At 39.5% G+C, this 16,068-nt stretch overlaps 1 protein-coding gene across 1 annotated transcript; it reads right to left on the bottom strand.

Annotated features, from left to right (window-relative positions):
- Positions 1-895: 895 nt before the first annotated feature.
- nkx3-2 (NK3 homeobox 2) lies at positions 896-3,651 on the bottom strand. The gene is made up of 2 exons (XM_031741489.2): positions 3,022-3,651; positions 896-2,326 (listed from the first exon to the last, which is right to left on the bottom strand). Exons 1-2 carry the CDS (start codon positions 3,392-3,394, stop codon positions 1,902-1,904), a joined length of 798 nt encoding a protein of 265 aa, XP_031597349.1. The 5' UTR covers positions 3,395-3,651; the 3' UTR covers positions 896-1,901.
- Positions 3,652-16,068: the final 12,417 nt, after the last annotated feature.

Genomic DNA, 16,068 nt, shown 5'->3' on the forward strand with positions numbered 1-16,068 from the left:
TAGGCCGTTATTGGATACAAAATAACAGCTTGTACGACTCCCCTCATATTTCAGTTGCACTATTCAGCCGGAAGTTAGCGAAGCTTCGTGTTTTGTTTCATTTTTTTTCTTTTAAGATATTGTCTTCTATCTGCTAACAGCCGCAAATGAGAACCCCCCTTTTTATTCTCTAACAGCAGTGACATCGGCCTCCTTAACCCCAGAATACTCCTCTCCTCGTGTTGACATACGGCCCTAAAGGTAGCTGTCAGTTTGCCCTGTCCGGGAATTACACAGCCATTCATCACTGTCTGACAGGTGTGTTTAGGAAGAAAGCCATAGTGGCCCAGATGACATCTACAAGGTCTCAGTGTCTGACAGTAACACCATAGTAAACAGGAGGAAAGTGAAACGAGACACACAATTTAAGCAAAATAATGTTTACAGTGGTAGGTGTATAAATAATAATTTAACTGAAATTAAATAGACTAGATTTTTATAAAAAACTATATTTAATTTTTGTTTTACTGCGTCTCTGTGTATGTGTTTGTGTGCGTGTGTGTGTCCACTGTTGATTTAGTAGGATATTATCCGTGTTTCAATCGTTTTCAGATCTCAAAGCACAGAAAAGCCACCTTTTCAATTAATTAATTTAATTATTGGTATAAGTTCAGATCCACGTTAATCCGATTTAACGACAATTTATGATTATTTTTAAGCTTCGAGGGAGCTTTTGGCGATAAAATATATATATATATATATATATATATATATATATATATATATATATATATATATATATATATATATATATATATAAAATAAAATAAAACACAAAAAGGGGGGGCGCAGTACAGTATTGTACCTGGACCTGTAACTATTCTGAAATTTCTAGAAAAGCTTACAATTAATATCAACAATAATTCAATGGGGGGCGTTTGTGCATTTATTTTCTTTTTGGTCATTAGGTTAAAAAGAGTGAAAGAGAGCTTATTTGTGTTTGTCGGACAAAAAAGGGTTAAATTGTTTTAATTATTGGTAAAATTTTGATTGCTTTGTGGATATTTAGATTTAATGTTCCAATATTAAACGTAACCCTTAAAAAATAAAATTGCATCCCAATGAAAGTAATGCCTGATATGTTTTAATGTTTTTCGATCTAAACAGTCACTTAACACAAATAAAACATGTACATTTTAATAAGAGGTCGGCTTGTTTTAGCCTGCTTCCTGCTATAGGCCAGTAACTCAACAAACCGCCTCTTTTCAGTCTAACAGCCAACCACACTATAATGCATTGAAATAAAGTAACGTATATGCTCAAAAGTGCTGAATTATCTTACCTTTACAAACACAGCAAGAGAAAAAAAAAATACACAACCTGCAACAGAGACAGCTGTTTGAGAAGTTAATGGAATATGCCTATTTCCAATCACTGCAGAGGTAGGAAGGCGCATGTAAAATATAAATCAACATAAGGTGACATTTTCAGTCTGCTCAGGCCTCCGGTTTCCAGAACAGGTTCCGGGGGCTTCAGAGGTCCTTGAGGGAGTCCAAGCAAAGACACAAATACTTTAATATTATTGCTGTGTCACTCCTCAGAGGATAACATAGTGACATTTTTAGGAGGTCCTGTCTCTCCGCTTATGATTTTAGGGTCTAAATCATGAGAAACTGTTTCTTTAACGGGTCCCTGGAGGGGGGAAAAACCTTACTACATACATGAAGGAGTCGCTTTAAAGTATTTCAGGATGTGAAAAGCCATGAAAAGTTTTTGCTGTCTTGCCTGGACAACATGGTGAGGAAATTCAATCAGAGACGTTGAGCAGTCCCCTCAGGCCTCTTCCTCTTGTCAGAAGTAAAGCTATTTGGGCTTCCTGGGAGCAAAAATAATAAAAATGAATAAATACAGTCACCGAGTTTTCACTGGTTCCCCGCACACGCAGAGAGCGTCCATGCAGGGAGGCAGTAGGCGTAGGGGTAATAGTAGGACGGTTGCAGGGAGAGCAGCGGGGGCCGCAAGATCTCTCCCGGGCTGTACTGTCTCTGGTCGTCCCGCACCAAAACTTTCACCGCTACCTTCTTGGCTGCTGGGGTTGAAGCCATAAGATCGGCGGCCATCTGGCGGCGTTTCGTCTTGTACCGGCGGTTCTGGAACCAGATCTTCACCTGAGTCTCTGTGAGCTTCAGGGAGGCCGCCAGGTCCGCCCGCTCCGGCCCGGAAAGGTACCGCTGGTGATTGAAACGGCGCTCCAGCTCGAAGACCTGAGCGTGAGAGAAGGCAGCTCTGGAGCGCTTTTTCCGCTGTTTAGGTTGATCCAGACTCTTCTCGTCCAGGTTGCTGGAATCTGGAAGAGGAGGGCACACAGATGGACGATGCATTTGAATCTCTTATTTGTCTCACATTTAGGGTCATTAAGTTCATACTTGTCGATTATTTCATGGTTGCTTTGAGTTTTGAATCAGTGAAACGAAAAGGCGAAAAATTAAACTTAGAGAAATGTGCAAACTTATACGAAGGTGTGCTTATTTTCACTTTTTATTAAAAACAATCTGCGTTTACTTTTATTTTTTATTTTAGATTAAACAAAAAAGGTCGATTTTCATTTAGGCCTCATTTAAAATTTCATTTAAGATCATTACTCCTGACACTAAACCAGCTGTGTGTTGCTGGTCGATTGTATCGTTAGTCAAAACATAAACGTGCCAAATCATCAACGTTATCGTGACAAAGTCTAAAATTAAGCCAGGTATGCATATATACTCATGCGTAACGAGAGGACTTGGTGCATAAAAGCTATCAGGATGTGAAGAAGTTTTGAAAATAGGGCCTATGCCCTGCAATAACACCTCGCAGCACTTCTTATGATTCCACACAGCTGTAACAGCAGTGTAAACATCTAAATTAAAAGAGCACTCGGCTCTTTCAGACTGAACTCTGTATTAAAGCGAAGAGTTTCGCGGAGTCTTATTGTTGTACTTAAACCAGTCACGCTTTCCCCCCTGAGTTATAGTGTCGTTCTGATCTTTCTGGCCTACTTACCCGTGCCATTACCGGGCTCCGTGTCACTCTTGGAGTTTTCCGCAGCTGCAGACTCGTGGTCCGTCTCCTCCTGCAGGCTTTCCTCCGGCACATCCGACGCAGGGTCTCCGTCTTTCTCTGATTTACATGGGGCTGGAGTCTTGCTGTCGTTGTCCTCACTGAGTCCCGAATCCGAGTCGTAGCTCTTCTGGTCGGTCGGCTCACAAGCTTCACTCTCGTTTCTCCTCGATCCGCCGTCCATCTCTCCAAATATTTTCCAGCAGGCAGTCTTTGAGAAGCACATGTCCAAATCTGGCAAGTGTCGACTGTCGTCTTTTTTGTTCAGGATGGCTTGGATTGAGAAAGGCATCAGCGAGTTGCCACGAACGGCCATTTTTCAAAGAAGCGAAGATTGCTCTGACTTCAGGTTCAGTAATTACCCGGCCCAGATAGTAGAGTAAATGTCAGTTCATCCACATTTTATTTTACTCCCTCCGTCGATCGCTGCTGGCTCTTAACTTTTCCCCTCCAGTGTTGGTTTCTAGTCGCATCCCTCGGGAGAAGCCGTAAAAAGTTTCTGCTACATCCGCAGAAGCGATGCTGCTCCGCTGCATAGCTCTACCATCAACCCGGGCTCACTACAATCTCCAGCTCTTTTCACCCAATTTTTTCACCATACGCCCTCACCTGTGACTGACAGGCAGTCCTTTTCGCGTCCGATTGGCCCAGAGAAGAGGAAAGCCGTTTTATGATTGGCCACTGTAAACGACGTCATGCTGCTTTTAACCAGCTGGGGGAAGAAAAAAAAACTTACTTTGGTCAGAGCTTGAGAAGCAAATGTCAACCAACGCATTTATGTTAACCGAAACTTCATCCAAAACAAGAGGACGATCTCCGTGCATGTATGACTCCTGGGTATAGGATTGCTTTTTGGTAATGTTTTATTATGTAACAAAATGTATAGTTAATTTAGCTAAAGACCAGATTCTCTTGCGTTGCTCAAGTAAAAAAAAAAATAAAAATAAAAACAATCCTGCAGCAAGAAAAATGAGGATTGCATGCGCAAATGTCCGAGATCACAAGATAGTATAATTCACCAGCAACATCATTCAGAACTGTATAGTAGTAAGCATTGTCTCCGATTTTCCTCAAATCACTTAAATGCAACATCAGGACTGAATTTGTAGAAAATGTAATCATTAAAAAAACCTTAACCCTTCATCAACCTTCAGATCTGTCTGGGAATCCTGTGAGTCCTGCGCGTAATGTGATTGTTCTTGCCTTCAGGGTTGACCAGCGAGTGACAGGCTATTCACGCCGTCTACCTTTAATTAAGTTAACACAATGTATCACCTTCTTTACACCCTGCATCTTGAATCGTTAAAACCTCAGCATATCCGCAAACGTCTTCAACTATATAAGCAGACTATGAGTGAAAAATAAAAGGCACCTCACAAGTACTGAATTTCTGAAGTCTTATTAGATTCAGTAGAGGCTGTTTTTACTGATTTCAGTGCAACGCCCTTTAAACAATGAATTCCTTTTCCTGATGATTAAGAATCAAAACTGATTTAACTTCCATTTAAAAGAATACGTGACTCTTTTAAAAATCGCCTTTTTTACGGATAATTATTTTGTGCGTAAAATGAACGTTTGCCTTTTTTTTAAGCCGAGCTTTGTTGAAACGCTCTAAGTATCAGATATACTGAATGTATGACCACTTTTAGGCGTTAGTATGTTGCTGGGTATCAAGTGTGATAGTCCACCCAGTCTCAAAGTTTAAGTGGACAACCATCTGAGCTGCAGGTCCGGATCTTGACCTTTGTGGCGTTTTGCACGTCGCTCGCCTAAAAACCGGATCTCAGCGCTTTTCTGCTGTTTTTATTTACCACTAAATTGGATTAAATAGTTAACATAATGACCTCGTCGCCGTCTAAACGCTCAGGTCAGAGGATAACATGGACATGACATAGTTATTAGGATTAATAAGACTTTTTCAGATGACCTAGACACCTCACACGATCCTAAATAAACCATTCTGAAAGGTATTAAAACCTTTGCTTTTGAGTCATATTTGTCTATGGAACTGTTTAATGTGTTTAATTCAGTTTATTCTATCAATGCTGGTAAGAAATCGCGTCAATTAAGATAAACAGGGACAAAACGTATTATTATTATTATTATTATTATTATCATTATAATTATTATATTAGCACGAATACCTGTTAAACTTTTTTTCTAATTTTACTACATATTTATATTTTGTTTCCTTTGCGCTTTTGAGACTCATTTCATTTTCTGCGCTTGACTTTCGCTGCCGGCTTTAATCTACAGTTAAACGCAGAATCGATTATTTGAAAAGATACCAGATGAAAAGTTTCGTTCAATAATCTTGAACTGTGAAATCAAGATCAAGAAAAGCTCAAGCTTCAGTCAGTGTTCTCGATCCAGACGCTTTTTGGACATCCTTTCTGTTTTGAAAAATCAGAGGAACTGAATAAATATTAGCTTTAAATGCTGAGCTGGATGATAAATCTAAATATGCCCTTTCTTGCGAGCGCTTTTTTTTTTGTGTGCATCCTGAAAGCAGCTGGTGCGGCTCTGTAATACACCCACAACTCTGCTAAACGAACCCAGCATCCTGTGAATAACACGTAGAAAAAGTGTGAAAATTCGCCCCAGCTGAGTGGAGTTTATCAGTGCTGCTGTCATCTGGTCCAAACCCTGTTGCGTGCATATATTATACCATCTAGTGGCCAGTGAAAATACCTCTTAACTTTTTGACATCTGGTGTCTTTGGGGTCATCCCAGCCATTGGAAAAGTTAAAAACACGCTTTGCTTTTTTTTCAGTGAACACATCTCAAAAAGAAGTTTCTCTCCCCCCAAAAATTCAACGATATGTGAAGCCGCACGTCTGAAGCTTCTTTTAAAAATCACTCGGTGCAACCGCATCTCCCTGCCCCGTGAAAATGAATTAAATGACATTAAGTGGCATTGTCTCAGGGCTGGATGTGACCTTGCGGATGAAAGTCTGCATCACCGCAAGCAATGAAAACACAACTGGAAAAAAGGGAAAGCACAAAACCGCCGACACATCTGGATATTTTCACACACACTGCCCTTGTTCTTTTAGAAACTGCTCATTCCACCCAAGGCCAACAACACACAGAGTGGTACATCACACACTTAAAAAATCTCTTGTATTGTAGAAAGTTTCTCTCTCTCCCTCTTTCTCATACCACACGGTTTTCTTTAGTCCTAAACAAGCCTCGTTGACCCGTACACTGCGCTTCATCCTGGGAAAAATGGAAAATAAATAGAAAAGTCTGCCAATTCTCCAGCAGAGTCAGCCAGTGTGCAGCCTATCACTGTGATGTCGAGCAGAGCTCCGCGGGTTACTCTGTGTTTTTGGTAACCACACTGCGAGAAACAGCAATAAGCGGCAAGTAGCTGTAAGAGGCAGGAAATGTAAACAGCTGATTTGACTCACAAAAAAGGGATCATTTGATCATTTGATTCATTCGAACAACTGGAATCAATACCTCATAACAATGTAAGGTAAATCAGGCCCTTTCCCCAGCGTTCAACACCCTTTGTTACATTTAGTCTTGAAAATGTGCCATAAATCACCGAAAGGAACGATCAGAAAATGATTTTCTTATTATCGTTTCTCTTTTCTTTATATCTTTTTCTTTTAAGTGTGATGGGCTCCTAAAAATCTGCCATTTCAGGCCATGATGGTGTGATGATGAAATGTTACATTATTACCTGTAAATGCCGATATTTGAGCACTTTTTAATGAATGATATACAGAATAATCCCATTAGCGTCATATTTTCTAATCGATTACAACAATATTTCAGTACGAATCTTTCTCAGTAGTTTATTCTGTAACATTCTTATGTAACCTTCTTATTTTATGATTAAGTCGGTTTCTGTTTCGTTTAGGTTTTGTAATCTCTTGTTTTGGTAATAAAATAATATGTATCATAAAATACCCAGATGACGTAGTTGTCCCTAATAACTGTATTTAAATACAATACTTGGAAAATGACTTACCTAATTATTTTGCTGGAGATATAACCATATGACACAGTTATAGCATTTTAATAGTTTCTAATATAAATATAATATTTTAATAGACTTAATAGATAATAGATTTTCCCCCTAACACTCTTCCTCCTAAAATAAAAGACGTTATTGTCTTGTTGTATCCTTAAATATCTTAATAAGACAGTATGGTGGTACCCTTCTAAGGTAATACCTTTGTACTCTTCACAGCTTGTGGAGACCAGTCTTAGATTTCTTCTGGCAATTCTGTGCTTTCTATAATAGTGCAAAAACATGACTTTTTAAAATAAGGCATAAACTTGATTTTAGAGGTACACATTCAATTAATTTATGTACTTTTGATTATTAATTATTCATGCACTTGAATATGGACTGGCATTTGTATGAGCACTTTTCTACTCAGGCTAACCACTTAAATCTTTTTTTGTTCGTGCGTGTCTCAACACCTGCACCTAAGGCAAACTCATAATCACAGATTAACCTGACAAGCACGTATTCGGGTTGTGTCAGGAAACCAGAGAAACCAAAACGCTCACGGAGAACAAAGACCCCAGGGAAGTTCAAACCCAGAACCTTCTTACTGTCAGGTGACAATGCTAAGTGCTCCACCACATTGCTTCCAATACAAATGACAGAAACTGAGCGAAACATGTCAGATTGGATTAAATTCTTATGTTTAACCCTGAAATTTTAGAGTAAAATAATAAATTAAAAAAAGTCAATTAAAAATGTTTGTATTTGCACCTTAAAACTGAAAAAGAACTGCACAAATATGCATCTTTTTCACCATTCAAAAGGTACACATAGACCTGATCCTGAAATCCTAAGTCCGATCTATAGATACAGAAAATGATTTTTACTGTACTTTTTTAGCATGAACTGGGGTATTATGTGTAAAACTGTGAACAACTCTAAGCAAAATGTATTTTATTTATCAAAGCATAGAAGGATTGTGAATTTCATAAGTGAAAAAAACAACAACTTTTGGCCATCTGCACTTAAAAACAGGGGGAATAAGCCAAAAAACGAGGTATTACATGTACTCTGAGACAAAGATAAGAACAGGATGCTGCTTCTTTTCGTCCAGCCAGCAATTCAAACCTCAACACTATTCAGTTTAAAACAGAAAGGCAACCAATCATCACATTTGAGAAGCTGAAACTTGTCAATTTGAAGGGCGTTTTGCTTTAATACTTAAATAATTAATAGAATTTTTTAAACTATGTTTTTGGATAACATATGAAAAAAGATCAAACCAAATTTAAAAAAAAAAAAAACTAACTTCAATTTTGCATTTAAAAGGCATTTCACTCTTTGCCAACACCCCAGGCTTTGTCTGTTCACGGTCAACATGAAGCTTAAAGGGCTGCTTTTGGCACAGGATGGCCCCCTCTGCTGGCGAAAATAAGAAACTGCCTACCTTAGAAAATGCTAACGTTAAAAAGATGAGATGACCATGTCTGGAAAAGGTATATTCAGTCTGTTTTTTTCTACATTGACACAGTTAATTAATGCAGCTCCCCTCCAGTGAAATTCCTGCATTCTTTCCAGTACAGAAATAAACTTTCACAGCATATTAGGCTGTTAATTCACCACCACCATCCTGCCTGTTCTTTGAATTTAATCTCATGTTTTAAACAGAAATCCTGCACCATGCAGTAACATACCAGTTGCTGTGGTAACATCTCTGTTTCCCCTCCTCCGCAGGATGTGTTTATGACAGGTCTTGATTTTTTCTTTTTTTCCCTCATGCGCTGGTATGAAGGAGGAGGCTCGCAGCACGCCATGCCCCCACGCCCCCTCCTTAGAGCTGCCAAATTGTGTTCAGATGGAGCAATACATGAGAGGGCACTGCCAAGAGTCATTTGCAGTAAATGCTCCCAAACACCCTCTAGATTTCCCACCAAATATCAGGTCCACCGTGATAGCACCCTTAATCAACCTCAACATTGGAAAGTGGTAGGAAAGGGACAGAGGGGGGGGGAGGGGTTACTGCCAGCTTTAAGTATGCTTTTAGTCCCCTAAGTTACAACTGAACCCACTTTCCCAAAGAAAAATTATCCTTGCATGCGATGGAGCACTAAATGGAAGAGCCCTGGGGACACTTAATACAGTAAATGGAACCAAGAGACAAGCAAAAAAAAAAAGTTCCTCCACCTCTTGGAAGCTGTTCAAAACTTCTAGGCTACAATACTGCAGACACCGGGGCAGAAGTGGGGGGATAGCCCGCTGTTACACTCCAATTAATGTGTGTAGATAGTGCAGACGTGATTTATAGTTTATTTTCGGCTCTGCTGTGCTGACAAACGAGCTCCCATCCACCCCTGGCATGCAACAGATAATGCATGCAGCTCAAGCACATCATGAAAGGCTTCTCAGGTTTGAAGGGCCTTTTCGCTGCCTCCTCAGGGCTCAGTGACCGTCTCCTTTCTCCTCCGCTCACGCCTAAATAAAGATGTCCTTCAAAGCTGTGAACCCCTTTCAGTGGTTTCCTGTCACATGCAAAATACCACTTTTGAACATACAATTGATGTAGTTATGAAAACGTCAAGGACCATTTAGAAATTCTTGAGATATTATGGGACTTTTTCAGACTGCAGCTGCACCTACCGGTTCACTTATACTTTGCATTTACCTCCTCTCTGGGTGCTGTTTACAACTTAGAGAACAAAAGCATGATAGTTATTAACGCATATATGATATATGATATTATATTAAACTGTTCAAATGTCTGACAAGCAGTTCACAACATAAAGACAATCAATCACGAGGATGAATAACAGCGAAATGGAGGAACTCAAAACTTTGTGGACAAGATATTGTAGAAAGCATGCCATGGAAACAAAAAACTGTGCACCGACCCCCCCCCAGAATCAGCTTTTCTTTTGTACAAGAACTTGAATGTAAGCAAAATTTTACTTCAATTTCAGGTACAGGCACTTGGACTGAAATTTAGCACTTCAATCTTTTTCACAATTTATTTAACGCCCAGGAGATGGACTTATGAAGGCGTATGAAATGTTCCTGGCTAAAGAACACATAAAACATGAGACCCACTTTGCGTGCTACCATGTAAAAGCCAAAATCATGGCATATCTCACAGCAGAAAACTGCGACAGGTTAATGTCTATAATTTAGAGCAACAGAAACCCTGGTACCCTGGATTTTTTTTTTTTGGTTTTCTCATAATTTGGGGTAACACTATATAAAAGGTCTAGTTTTACTTACCTTTTAGCACAAGTATAATCCAAGGTAGCATTATTTATTTCCACTAATTTAAGTAATTAAATTGATGCAGTTTTGCTGCTGGAATCATAAAATGTTCTCTGATATTGATGCTTAAATGTGTTTTCTGCCTTGAAAATGTCACATGGTAGCTTCTGAAATTAAAAGGTTATAAGGGGATCACAGGTATAAACAGCCAGAGCCAACCTATATGTACTTAGAGGGTTATTGTACAAAAAGCACAGCTGATCCTGAGAGAGCAAGGTTGGAGGCACTGACTGATTTTTCATGGCATGACAAAAAACTATGAATCTATTTTTCTTTAACTTCAGATCCACGGAGAGGAAATAGTTAATCACACACAGACCTCTAGTGTGGGAAGCAAATAGCACCAACATGTGAAAGCAAAAAGAAATTTGCTCTACGTCATTTTGAGATTGAATTTAAACCGATTAGAATAGTTTTCTCAATTATATGGTGACTGTGTGCATGTGAAAGCATTAGCCTTGTTGCTTTAGAAATTATTGAATCATTAAATCAAATGATTGTTGGTAACTCTTTTTTTTTATCCACTCATTATACAGCTCATAATGATAGTTTTTGGATGAAGCACGGTGGCGGTGTGGTTAGCACTGTCGCAATCAAATAAGTAAAATGTATTTATTATTTTTCCAGACAACAATAAACAAATAAAAAGACACAAATATAATATCTACTAGTTAAAAGTAAGCCTAAATAAGTCTTTAGCTACAGGTTTTGGTCAGAAGAAATCAGTGACCTGCATGTTAGAGTCCAGTAATGAAACCACGTGTTTGATCACCCACAGCTCTGACAGAGATGATAATAAACTGTCTGAACTGTTGTGTGTGGCCTGTTCTCCCTGGGACTGCATGGGTTTCCAGTCCAAAGGCATGCATGTTAGGTTAACAGGTAATTCTATATTGTCAGTGCAAGGTAGGTAAAGTGTGTGTATAACACTGCTAAAATGAGACTTGTAGTCTAAAAGGCTTTGGGGTGATATGAATGCGAGTACATTACAGGAATGAGAGATGCAATGCAAAGTTCTGAATGTGCAGAAAATGTTGGAATCAAGCTCAGTTAATTGTGTGGCTTTTGGTGTTTTATGGGATTTCTTGGTGGTCAAACAAATGTAGAATATCAACAAGATCATAGTTTAAAAGTTCTGCTTCGTAGCATCAGAAGAAATGTAATTTCAAATCTGATTAAATCAAACCCACACAGTGAGGGATGGAACTGCAGTAACTGTGTTAGGGGAAACAAATAGTCAGAAAAACAGTTTTCACTGGAGGAAATTCCCGTGAATCTTAGATAAGATGCTCGTTCAGGACTTGCCAAATTGTTGACGTCAAAGACAAAGCACGGGAGGTGAAGCTACCGTTTTATTAAAGGTGTGAATTCACATACTGATGATTTATTTTTTGCTGACGTTTTATTTGTAAGACCGAGATTAGTAGAAACATTTTGAATAAACAGTGCCCTGATAAGTCTGGTAAAGCATTTACATACTGGAAACAGGTATCAGCTGTTGTTTATACAATCTGATAAATAAAGTAGGCTACAACACATCCTCCGTCATTATTAATTAATCTGCTGAATATTCTTTCATACAATGCAAAGTAGCTTTTCATGTTGCTTGACATACACTGTATTACCAAAAGTATTCACTCACCCATCAAAACCATTGAATTCAGGTGTTCCAATCACTTCCATGGTCACATAGGCATGCAGACTGCCGCTACAAACATTTGTGAAAGAAGTGGTCGCTCCCAGAAGCTCCATGAATTCCAGCGCAGTACCGTGATAGGTTGATACCTGTGCAACAAGTCCCGTCCTGAAATTTCCTCACTACTACCTCAACCCGACAGAACACCTTTTGGATGAATTAGAGCAGAGACTGCAGGGCCTTCTCATCCAACATCAGTGTCTGACCTCACAAATGCGCTTCTGGAAGAATGGTCAACAATTCCCATAAACACACTCCTAAAACTTCTGTAAAGCCTTCCCAGACGAGCTGAAGCTGTCATAGGTGCAAATCTATGGATTCAGAATTGGATGTCACGCAAGTTCATATTTGTGTGAAGGCAGACGAGTGAATACTTTTGACAATATAATGTAGCGGCTTACCCAGCAGTTCAAAAACCTGAGAAGCTGGAATCAGGAAAAATAAACACAAGTTAGTAACTAGTTAATTTCCTCCCATCCGTACTTGCACACCTACTCTGCACATAGTCCAGGTGAGGCACAGCTTTGCCTGGTAACATCTTATAAACAAATATAATGTGCTTGTTCTGTGTTGTTTGGAGGTATTGTAATGCTTTAACATACGCAGTGTAACGATGTAGCATCTTCTCTGAGGTTTTTCAGCTTGTAGCAGAGTTTTTGTTTTCTTCTGCCAGCGCACGGGAGCAGTATGGTTTCAGCTGCCAACAAGAAGAAGAAAAAATACAAGGACTGGATTTCAGGAAACCAAAAAGAGGGATGGAGAATGGGCAAATTAAGAACCTATTAAATTATAGTGTAGATCAGATACTGATAGGGCATGAACCTCAGAGTAGGACAAGCTCCCTGAGTGCCTGAGTGACCTTTTTGTTTTCCTTTCTTAATGTACTCTGGAAGCAAACCCCAGTCATCACAGCACTAGAGAAAAAAAGACCTACAATCTATCTACTTGTCACAGTAAAGCTAAGCGTCAGTTAGTTTAGTAAAAACATGTGGTGTTTTTTTAAACTTCACACAGTGCTGACATACTGGAAACAATCCATTTGACCCCAAAATGTAGGAAAGAAAACAAAATATTAGTAATATTTCTGCACTCCGGTGTGTATTTGTTGCAGCTTCAGATGCCAAAACTGATCCAAATTTCAGCTCAGCCACAGAGGCCATTTCAATACTGCAAAAGCATTAAAAAAAAAACCCATAAAGACTGTAAGTCACCACCCCTCCCTGCTGTCTGTCGCTGACTATTTCTATGACTCTTGTATGAAACACTTCTGACATTAAACACCTGTTAACTTTTATGTCTTGTGAGAGGAGTGGCTGAATGGGAGAGCATTATATTCAGTGCCAGTCGGCCTGGCCTAATCCCCAGTAGAGGAAAGACCACTCCCAGTGCAGAGAGGCAGCAGTGGGAGTGAGTGAGCCCCCTTACCCCTGCCACAGCCTGAGAGGATCCCCTCTGCTCAAACCCAACAGTTACTTCTATTCCAGTTGACAGCTGTGTGAAACCGCCATCTTTCCACAGCTCTCTGCTCCACAAACTGAACAGCTACCCACCAGCAGGCACGCGCAGGAGGGAAAGAAGGGAGACGAGAGGCAGTTTACGTTGTTGTTGTTGTCCTGGATCGAGTTTTCTGTTCTGCCTGTCAGATTCAGATGCCAGCGCTGAGGTCAAGGTGGTGCAGCGTGTCCTGCCAGAGCCCAGAGGTCCTGTACCACCCAGTGTGAAAAGTCCCAAACTGCTTTAAAGAAAGTCAAAAACACGTTGCACAACCTTTTTCCAGCACACCGAGCTTCATTCACAAAACCAGAAAACTGTTTTGGCTTTTTAACCGTCTGCTGGGTCGTTTCAGTCTTCTCTGTGCATCACTAAAGTAGGTTAATCACTTTTTGTTGTACTTCCTCTTGCTTTACTCTACATTTTGGAGTAAATCTATACCTTACTCCTCCACCTTTATCCACAGCTTTGGACACCTTAAACACGATTAATATTGCAAACAATAATTGTCCACTGCTAATTTTACGCACCATCTCTCATAATTTTTAAAATAAAAAAGTTTTAATGTGAGATTTACTACTTGGGATTTCTGCTTTGTTTTTACTGTTATAGTAAAAGATGAGTACAGATCAGCACCAGTTCTAATATCACCCTTTTCAAAAACTATACTGTCATGGCCACTTTATTGGGTACATATGTTAAGCTTTTTATTACTGCAAATATCTCATCAGCCAATCATGTGGCAGCGACTCAGTGCATTTAGCCAGGTAGAAATGATCAAGATGATCTGTTGAAGTTAAACACCATCTTTAGTGTTTTCAGAGAATGGTCCAAAAAAGAGAAACTATCTGGTGAGCAGCAGTTCTCTGGCTGAAAATGTCTCACTGATGGCAGAGGTCAGAGGTGAATGGCTAGGCTGTTTTGAGCTGATAGGAAAACAATACTGACTCAAGTAACCACTCTTTACAGCCAAGGTGCAGAAGAGCATGAATGCACAGCATGTCAAACCTTGAAGCAGATGGGCTACAGCAGCAGGAAACCACACCAGGTGCCACTCCTGTCAGCTAAGAACAGGAAACTGAAGCTATAGTTCACACGGGCTCACCAAAATTGGACAACAGTAATTGGAAAAATGTTGCAGATTTTTTTTTTTTTTTTCCAATTTCTGATGGGACATTCAGATGGTAGAGTCAGAGTTTGCCATGGATCCATCCTGTCCTGTTCAGGCTGCCAGTGTAATGCTGTGGAAGATATTTTATAGTCAAAGTTTTAGTACCTGTTGTTTGAACCCCAGATACTACCTCAGTATTGTTGCTGACCGTGTCCACATGGTCTGATGTCTGCTTCCAGCAGGACAATGAGTCATATCACAAAGCTCAAACTGGTTTCTTCACTGGACTCAGCCGGCCTCCCAAGTCACCAGATCTCAATCAAACGGAGAAGCTTTCGGATGTAGTGGAACGAGAGATTCACATCACGGATGTGCAGCCGACAAATCTGCACAAACTGTGTGATGCTATCAAGTCAGCATTGATCAAAATCGGAGGAATGTTTCCAGCAACCTGTTGAATCTTTGCCATGAAGAATCAAGTCTAAAGGCAAAAGGGGGTCCGATCCAGGGGTACTTCACAAAGTGGCCTGTGAGTGTATATAGTAGTAGAAATAAAATGGAGATTCACGTTAAATCTTAATTAATTAATAAAATACTTTCTGCTTTTTAACTGTTATAATTGTCGTAAATCAGAGAACGTCTAACGTAAAATAAATTCATTTAAATACCCTGTATAGTAAAGAAAAAAAGACCACAAATATACATTATTGAACTATTTGTTTTCAGGTTTATTTTCATTGATCTATTTTTATTTTATGGTTTGTTTAATACTGTGTGTACCTGTCCCAACTAAGTAGCTTAATCTGGTACATATAAAGGGGAGCTTTTCTCCTATGTGATCAATATTTTGTGCATGGTCCTGGACAATAAATGATGAAACTAAAACTGAATAATTTTACAGTCTTTTGCAAAAGCGACTATTAAAAAAATGGAAATATCCATTCTTACTTTTGGTGTAACACATCATGTCAGTGGATTGCATATAAGAAAACTGGAAACATGTCACGTTTGCCTGATGACGGCAACATCTTAAATGTTTAATTATTTCAGATATCACACTGGCTGCAGCCTCACAGCAGACCTGTAACAGGCACCAACCATCTGCTGCAGTTATGGATTCATTTTGGAAAATTTTACTTGCGATTATGAACCGAGACCCCTGTTCTCCCAGGATGTGGAAAAGTACTGCAGGTACGGCAAACTGAAAACATCTAAAAGCAGGTCAACATCTGCTCAGATTTATGCAGCAGGAGCTCAGTGAGTAGATCTAGACGATTATTTTCTAAAAAATCGAGGTCCATGTACAGCTGAAAGTATTCCTCCCCTCTCATCCATGAAACCTGATGCTAATAAATCTGCCTCAAATATTTAGCTGATAGTCAGCCACAGAGACTGCAAAGCAAATGCAAAAATTACTTTGGACTA

The sequence above is a fragment of the Oreochromis aureus genome, linkage group 2 (assembly GCF_013358895.1).
Source record: "Oreochromis aureus strain Israel breed Guangdong linkage group 2, ZZ_aureus, whole genome shotgun sequence".
NCBI classification, from domain to species: Eukaryota; Metazoa; Chordata; class Actinopteri; order Cichliformes; family Cichlidae; genus Oreochromis; species Oreochromis aureus.

What these genes read in the sequence shown, in the direction of transcription:
- nkx3-2 (XM_031741489.2), bottom strand. Translation starts at nt 3,394, where the DNA reads ATGGCCGTTCGTGGCAACTCGCTGATGCCTTTCTCAATCCAAGCCATC. An exon ending in GGAGCCCGGTAATGGCACGG is followed by an intron (nt 2,327 to 3,021) that starts GTAAGTAGGCCA and finishes CTCCTCTTCCAG; the next exon opens with ATTCCAGCAACCTGGACGAG.